This window comes from Bombus impatiens, unplaced genomic scaffold (genome assembly GCF_000188095.3).
Source record: "Bombus impatiens unplaced genomic scaffold, BIMP_2.2 scf_0217, whole genome shotgun sequence".
In the NCBI taxonomy this organism is placed as follows: domain Eukaryota; kingdom Metazoa; phylum Arthropoda; class Insecta; order Hymenoptera; family Apidae; genus Bombus; species Bombus impatiens.
The window spans coordinates 2,915,356-2,924,298 of record NT_176636.1 but is presented as its reverse complement, the minus strand read 5'-3'; the positions used below and the strand labels follow the sequence as shown (position 1 = coordinate 2,924,298).

Genomic DNA, 8,943 nt, shown 5'->3' with positions numbered 1-8,943 from the left:
ATGCTGGCGCCTCCTAGCGCCAGCCTCGACCCACAAGCGGACAGCGTCTCGACTAGCAGCAGCGCCACCAGCGAGAGCGTGGTCGCGAATAGCGGTTACCGTCAACCGCCGTCGACGGGAGGACGCCACCGGCGCAGCGAGGCCAGGGAGTCCGTGGCGCGCGACAGTGACGCCACCTGAGGCTGACGCTTCTGTGGACAGCTAGAAGAGAAAGAAATGAACACTGGCAACGCATTCCAGGGGGTGTAGCACGGCAATTGTGGGCTGTGGCCCGATGTAGGAGCGAGTTCGGAGAAGCGTTCTCTATGGTCACCTGATCGCCTGATTGAGGGTGTCGTCGAGGGAAACGAGCGCACTAAACGGGATAAGAGAAAATCGACTACGAGACGAAGCAACACAGAGGAGCATAACAAACGGATTCTAGTTCTAAATCCGTTTGATTTGTCGACGATCGTAGACAACGAAGATGACGATATTAGAGAAGAACGTCCAGTTTCCTCGACGAGATCGATCCTCGCCCAGCTTCCAGGGATCGCCGCGTATCATTGGATCGTCTATTAATGGACATTTCCTATCATCCGTGCTCTGTGGTTGGCTGACTTGAGTCACGACAGAAAGAGGCTATACTCGAGCTTCGATAGGTCTAGGTTAGGTCTGCCAAGCTCGACGCTTCGAGGACACGGTGTTCAGCGAGGACAACGATCGACCGATTGCATTTTTGGGGAATGTTAGGTGTGCCAAAATGATGAGCTTGCCAACACCAGAAAACTTGTCGGATCTTCTGTTAGTAATGACATACGCGGACCCGACTCGCGCTGCCTCTGCTTGGTTTCTTTTTGTTTGTCCTCGAAAGAGATCGAACGACAACATAAGGTGAGTCCATCGTTGTCGTTGGTCGTAGATCGGACGAAGCGTCTTTCCTCGCATTTGACTAAATGGGTCAAGCATAACGCATAAGTGAGAGAGAATCGAGAAACTGAACCCATGACGCGCGGTGTCCTCCGGGGCGTTCTCTCAACACAAAGCAGCACCGAATCACACGCTTTCGCGATTCCTTTCCTTTTCTCCTTTTTCTTTTTTTGGCGTAATTTCTATGTTGAACAGGTAGCGCACAATATTTGGGCCTTATAAAAGTTATAAACAGGAAAAAGGAAAAAAAAAAGAGAAAAACGGAGAGATCTTGTCGTCGTCTCGCCAACGGGAGATCTAATCTGTAATTACGTAATTAATGTAATTTAAATATCGTGTTTCTGCTTCCACGGCGAAGCGAAAGACAAGGAAAATGTAAAATGATAGAAATTAGTACTTTATCGTAAGGAATTGAATTATCCCAATGAGAAGAGCAAGGAAATAATAATTGAATTAAATATTAAATAATAATTGAATTAAATATAGAAGAGCTCCGTAATATACTTATTAAGATATACGAATATATATGTATATGTATGTATATATACTATATATTACTATTAATATATACAAATATATAAATATATATATATATACGTGATGTATATTCGATATACGGAATCACGCGTGAAATATTGACGATTCTATTTATAGAGTTATGTGAATCGAGATCGATCTTGTCGATTATAAAAATGCACGTACGTATACACGTAATAAAGAAAAAAAGAATATTCTATGGATCATATCTCGTGACGCGATGTACAACCATGGGTTGTTATAAAGCTATCGCATGGATATTATAAAGCTCCTGTTTTCTTCGCGGGGATGAAGACGATTAATCAAAGGTAAAAGAAATGGACATAAGAAACGTCGTATAGTCTTTACGCTTGAAACGTTATCATTTAAGAGTCATCGTTATGTATTAGGGTAATTCTGAGATTCCGATTCTCGCGGGGACTTCGAGAGAGAGAGATAGCGATGTCATTTTTTTCTAGACAACCATTACAGGCCGGTTCAGTTTCTCTGGTTCTAAAACGCTGATTGGTTTATGCCTGATCCACAATCGTCGAGTCATACAAAGCGCAACCTGTGCCTCCGCGAATTCACTAGCCATTCAATTTTGGCTCTATTTACGCGATGAAAGGTTAGACGTGTTTATCTACTTCTTCCAGTTTTAAATTCTTTCACTTAATACTCGATGATGAAATTTCGCATGAAACATTTTTCATGCTACATTTGTGTTATTCAATAATTTTTAATAATTTCGAGTCAAATTAAATAAGTTCATAGACTTCTTAAATGAGACGAAAGGCGGATTAAATTATCTTAAGCTCCAATCTTTCATTATTAAATTTTTTACTTACGGATTCATTATTTTAATATGTCGTTTCATTTCCACTGAAAATAAATTACAGCACATTTCTGTTTCGAAGAATTAAAATTAGAAATTGAATACTTTCTATATCAACTACTAATTTCATGACTACAGGACTCTCTGATTGAGGCATGATCCGGTTAACAGGTTAGAAATGTTCGAGGTTAAGTTACTAGTGACAAATCGAAGTCAGATCGATTTAAATCTGTTTCAAATAGTCCAATATACGTAGGCATTTTCGCACATATTTTGCAATTAAAATGGAGAATACATGTCTAATTTTTCATTGATGCAAGTGGGTTTCTTGTTCAATTATTAGTTTTACACCGGACGATGAACGTGCCGGCTCCCTCGAACGATTCTTTAGCTCGCTCAATCCAACGCGACCACTACGACTACATTCCTCCTTGATTAACAATAAGTAGGCACTAAAATGAGAGAAACACAAATATATATATAAATATATAAATATATATAAATAAACGAACAAAGAAAGATGTGGATAAATAATTAATTAAAGAAGCAAGAGACGGATGAAAAAATAAATAATTAAAATAAATGAATAAATATATATATATATATATACATACAAATATATATACAGTATTGTGCAAAAGTCTTAGATCATCTATCAATTAGAAGTGTTTTGTTTCTGTGAATGAATATAAGAATATTTGCTATTGTTTTAATTCTTTTTTAAATCTTGTAAATTAAGAATTAATAATAGTAATTATTGGTAATTAAGTTTCAGATTATTTCCATAACAATAATAGTTATTTTTAAAAAATTAATTCTCACTTTTATTATATACATAATGTCATTTTTGGTGTTTCTGTAATGTTCTAAATTCAAGACAGAATCATTAACTAGCAATGTCATAAAATAAATATCTAAAAATCCATTTTTATGTAACAACATATATAGGAATTACTTCGAGGTCAATAACAATAGATGGTCTAAAACTGCTGTATGGTACAGTATGAAGAGGAGGCAGGAATATACATATATACACATGTACGTATACATATGGAAATGAGAGAAAAAAAAGTGAAGCACTCGGGTAAATTAATCAATTAATAAATAAACTCCTGGCGAAGTATAAAGCGTGCTGAGAGGGACTCATATAACGTGCATTCGTAATCGTTTGTTCAATGTGCAATAACATATGGCTTAATTTGTGAAGAAGGCTCCTATTAGTCGCGCGGTATCAGTGCTGCTCCACGTTTGAAAGAGGATTTTCATTAACGTGAAACTTACACGAGTCGCGTGGCCACTGCCCTCTGTCATTCTATTTATCCGTCATTCATTACTACAGACTTCCTCTGATTTTCCTTTTAGAGTAGATACCTTCAACGAAAATTCGAAAGAATATTTTCAATCATAACAGTGAAATTTAATTGGATAAGGTGGCCATTTTGTATCTCATTGATCACGTGACACAACGAATTCGTCGATACAAGATGGTGGCCAGCTACGCGACGTCAAAGCTCCGAGCACGTGTACGAAGTGGCGACGATTCGTTCCAACTTTTTGTACACAAGAATGTATAGTTTTTCCATCGTGGTGCCGAAATGAAAATGAGAAAATCGCTGTTAGTTCCTCGAGACAAAAAGAACTGGGCAACGAGCTTCGTGCGTTTCGTCGCGTGTTACATAGAGGGGTACATAATACTATACACTTGCATAAACGATAAATGAACGGAGAAGCGTGCATTGGGTCGAGCAAATCGTAAATTAATCGTCATTGTCGAGCAACTGATCAATGAACATACTGCGTTGCTCTCATTGTATATAGGATGTGTATTGTTAGAGTGACAAACCTATTAGTGAGACATATTATACATACATACATGCATACACAATATACACAAACAAGTATTATACAACCGAGGTTATTCGCCGTGCGATTTCAATTACTATGAATTAACATCTTAATGACGCCAGTACTAACGTTTTTGACATGAATCTATTAATGATGACGAAAGAATGATGAAGGATGATGAACGACGACGAGAGAGAAATTCGAGGCATTGGTCTCCAATTATTTCAGTCGAAATTAATAACTATTATCACTTTTCCAAAATCTAGACTAAAATTGTATTTTCTGTCCCTCCGTCTCTTTCTTTCTCTCTCTCTCTCTCTGAATCGATCTAGAAATTATTATATACATACAAACATACACACACACACAACTCTCTCTCTCTCTTTCTCTCTCTCTCTCTCTCTCTCTCTCTCCCGCTTGCTTTGCAACGTTCCTCAGAGTTTCGAGGTGAGAACGGGACGAAGAGATCGGCGCGTCGTATCGTAAACTAGCATACAATTAATTGATAAATAAATAGAATCGTATTACCTATTGTACTATGGATAAATAATTGTGTTAAGCATTTAACGACGAATTAATATCGAGGAACGGGGAGAACACGGGGAAGGACGAGCCTAAATATTATATATAAGATGGAAATGCGTTTGGCACAAAAGATGATGAAAAATATCTGAAGGGGATCGTCGATTATTACAGACGATACTAGTTATTAAAGGTGTAACTTCGTTAGATGTAATCCCGCGTGGCCAGAAGAGGAGAAGAGGAGAAGAGAAGACGAGTAGGATGCCTCGTTGCCAGTATTTGTTCCAATGATATTTTCGTATCCTGATGTATCCTAGTCTAAAATCGTTCGAGAAAGTCTGCTTGGCCCGATAGATCGGAAATCCTAAGTTTCAGAGCCTTGAAAATTTCTTCGTCGACCCTGCAATGCTACATAACCGCTCTAACGTTAAATATGACATGACTAGAAACCAATATTTCGATCTTGAGAATCAATAAAAATAGAGGTTAGACTTAAAATATTACGGGCAACGTTTCAAACTAAGTTCAGATTATGGAACTCAATAAGAATAGAGATTAGGTTTACGAGATCACAGCAATCATTTCAAACAAGTCTATTACAAAATAGTTTTAGTCCTCCTATTTTAGAAAATTATACGCATGACATAAGTAACAAAGCGGTTAGAATCTTTTTAGGAATAGCTGAAATATAAACGAGTGGGAATGCAGTATTTCACTATAGTATTTCAGGGTTAAGTGACAGGTTAGCTCACTTCGTCTTTTATATCTCACCTTCATATGACGGAGGAGAACAAAAACACTCAGTTTGGCCTAATTCACGAAATAATATCTATTTTACAAAAGTGTTCTGAGGTATCCAAGTTCTAAGAAGGAGTATTTTTAAAATCACTGAACGCCCTAACGTAATCATAAGTATCTCCTGAGGAATTGACATTAAATCTGGCAACGTGGTATTCCTACACCATTATCCGCGCGTTGTCCTTCATTCGATTAGGCAAGATAGTCAAGAAAGACAGGCCAGGTCTCGTAATGAGGTAGATAGGATAAGTAGAAGATATAAGTCGGTAGGTAGGTAGATATTCGAAAGCAGGGCGGCGATAAGCAGCGTTAATATCGCGTGCCATAATGAATCTAATTGTATAGTGTTCACTCGTTGCTCTTCGTACTTTGGATGAACTCGACCCCCCGCCCCACACACAAAAAAAAAGAAAAACACAAAAAAAGAATTGAAGCAAAAGATCGACAAGTGGTAACGATGGTATGTAGTTAGACCTATCTTCAGTGGACAAGATATAAAGGGATATAAAGAAGAAAAAAGAAGCTCTAAAATGAACTACGAATATCCTCATGGAAAGAAGAAGAGGAAAAAGTAGTTAAAAAAAAAGAAAAAAAAAACAGCGAGAGAAATCAGCCAGTGGACTTCTTTTATAGTGTTACCTAATTATTAATAACAGTTTACCATGTTACTCCTGACTATCGTTAGTTAACGCCTAATTACTTATTACCGAAGTAACTAACTACACAACGACTAACTAGTAAGCGCTTTTAAATTAAAGGAGAATTAACGAGGATCTAAACTACAGCCAACCTAGTCCCAGTTTTAATCTGTGCTAACACGTAGAATGTTACTCTACCGTTACTACCTACTGGCACTAATTGTTACCGTCATCGTCACTATTTCGTTCGATTTCGTCGTATGCGATCGGTAGCATCTGCATCGCCTCCCGTGGCCTGTATAAAACCTACGTAAAAGTAAGTCAAACGTGACTTACTAGAAGTGTCCACCTGGATACTTCCCAAAGAAAGTTTCAAACAAGAAGCTGATTACGTCGAGGCAGCATTTTTCTAAACTTCACATCTTTCAAAGTATTCTCTCTATAGAAAGAAACATCTTTTTTTTCTGTAACTTTTGCCTTTCGTACAATCGCACAGATTTATAATTGCGGCGTTTCGCGGCCATTGGAACGATCGCAGCGCCGCCGAGCGCCAGTCGAGTGCAACCACACGCGACAACGAATCAGGTGAGCCAAGCGAACGGCTGCTAGTGTTACCATTCTCGATACACGTACTAGTGGCTGGCGCAATCGTCACTGCCGGGACTATCATCGTCATCTTCGTTCATTCGATCATCCGATCAGGAAACAGGCGACCGACGCGTCGAGTGGACGTCAAGTTTCTAATTATTAACTACAAGCTCTCTATTAACTAACATTGTAACTTGTCTATTTACTACAAAAAAAAAAAAAAATCTTGTTGCTGTCGTTTAGACGGGCACAATGCGATATCGAATGGGGTCTGGTTATCTTAGTTGACGTTTCTTTTCATCGTACACATCGATCGAGATCGTGGATCGCGAATCGAGAGACAGGCATCGAACCGATAAGGCATCGAAAGGGAACGAAATCGAGAGCTTGCGCCTGCGCCGCCCTTTGCATATAGGTGTACGCTACCTGGTGATGTGACGTCGGTAAACGAAGTCGAACTATACGAATGGGAAACGTAGAACCTCGTTCTTCCAGTGTGTACCGATCACCCTTCGACTGCCGTACATTCGAGCCCGCTGTTTTCATCGAGTCGACTTAGACAAACGTGTTAGGGGTGGACATAATCTCTGTTACTTTCTGAACGTTACATTGGTGTTACTTTGGCTTTACTTGGCTATATGGAATTGTGAATGTGTACGTTACAATGGTACGATCCTTTATACTCCATTGATTGATCTACATATATATATTTCATTTGGTGGAATAATTATAGGAATCGTTGTGGACGAAATTTGTGTGAAATATAGATTAGATCGATGTAAGTTTATAGACGAGTATAAAGGATCAGAGATGTTTATCTTAAGACGATAGTTGTCTGACATTCTACCGACTTCACGAAGTCATGTCACTAACATTAGGCTCATCATCTCTACCTATCTTGTCCTTCCTCCCCCTTCCCCCTATTCTTCCTTCAGTCGCCAGTATCGAGTCTCCTCGACGAAACGTTCTCTGGCCGAACTGAAGAACATTCGTTTCTACCCATTGCTCACGATTAACCCACGTATAATCATGAGACTGCTCTGACCAATGCGAAACCGATCGTGTCGTCCAAGGTGATCGACTGACTGAAAATTCTTGTTGGCCCCCTATAGACCATAGTTCCTAGCTCAACTTAACCCCAAACTTAAATACACCACACTTAGTCTAAGTTTCTCATTCAGACTCGAAACGAAAAAGGTAAACGAAGACTTAACTCAGGCCTAAATTTAATCCTATCGCGATATATACATAGCCTGAAAGAGAGAAACGAAACTTAATTCAACCTAGAGTTCAGATGAAATTTCACTTATAGTTCGGTATATAACATAACCTTAATATTAAACGAAAGTGTTAACCTCGGTGACTTATTAAACGGTCCTGTGCTAGTACAGGGCCTAGCTTTAGTCCCGATTATTATAGCGTTAATCTAACATTTAACGACCGTAAATTAAACCTATAAAGGATTAAAGAAAATACGATCAAGGGTTAACGGAACAACGATTCTTGGGCCCGATTCGTTTCCTGTTGGTCGTGAAATCGCTTGTAACAGCGTGTAACGATTATCTCGAACGTTTTACGTCGGTCGTGAATTGAGGCTTGGTGCAGAAAGGAAGTGTAAACGAACATTATGTGTAAATCTCGGATTCTTGGAATCTAGAAAGCTATATGGTAAAAAGAAAAAGAAAAAAAAAAAAAAAAAAAAAAACGTGTTTCGAGCGTCGCCCGGACAAATAAAAAGCAGTTACTATAACCACAGCTTTGTTTTCTTTTCATCTTATCGATGGCTCACCAAATTCGTTTATCCTCTCGAAAATCACTATGTATCAGTCTAAACGTTGAACATTTTCATTTCTAAAAGATCGTTTAATAAAAATTTGATTAGTGGGTCATCCAAGCCACGTTTAATTAAAAGAAGAAAAATGAGGGCGAAGAAATACGAAACGACCTGTATTAGCTTATCAAAATCGTTGGAAATATTCCATGGCGACGTCCATCACGTGTTCCCATGCTTGTTGTGCGACAAATGTTTCTATGTATGTGTACAACTTTAACTTGATAGCCTATGACATAGGGACGGATCCAGTTTCGAAAAAAAAAAAAAAAAAAAAAAAAAAAAGAAAAAACGTGTTTCGAGCGTCGCCCGGACAAATAAAAAGCAGTTACTATAACCACAGCTTTGTTTTCTTTTCATCTTATCGATGGCTCACCAAATTCGTTTATCCTCTCGAAAATCACTATGTATCAGTCTAAACGTTGAACATTTTCATTTCTAAAAGATCGTTTAATAAAAAT

General features: G+C 38.4%; 1 protein-coding gene across 1 annotated transcript in view; it reads left to right on the top strand.

Moving 5' to 3' along the window:
- LOC100741460 (protein kinase C-binding protein NELL1-like) overlaps positions 1-180 on the top strand; it is an 81,392-nt gene extending 81,212 nt beyond the window's left edge. The window contains exon 17 of the mRNA XM_033319862.1: positions 1-180. This exon is cut by the window's left edge and continues 13 nt beyond it. Within this exon, the coding sequence (XP_033175753.1) occupies positions 1-180 (180 nt within the window).
- The last annotated feature ends 8,763 nt before the right edge of the window (positions 181-8,943 follow it).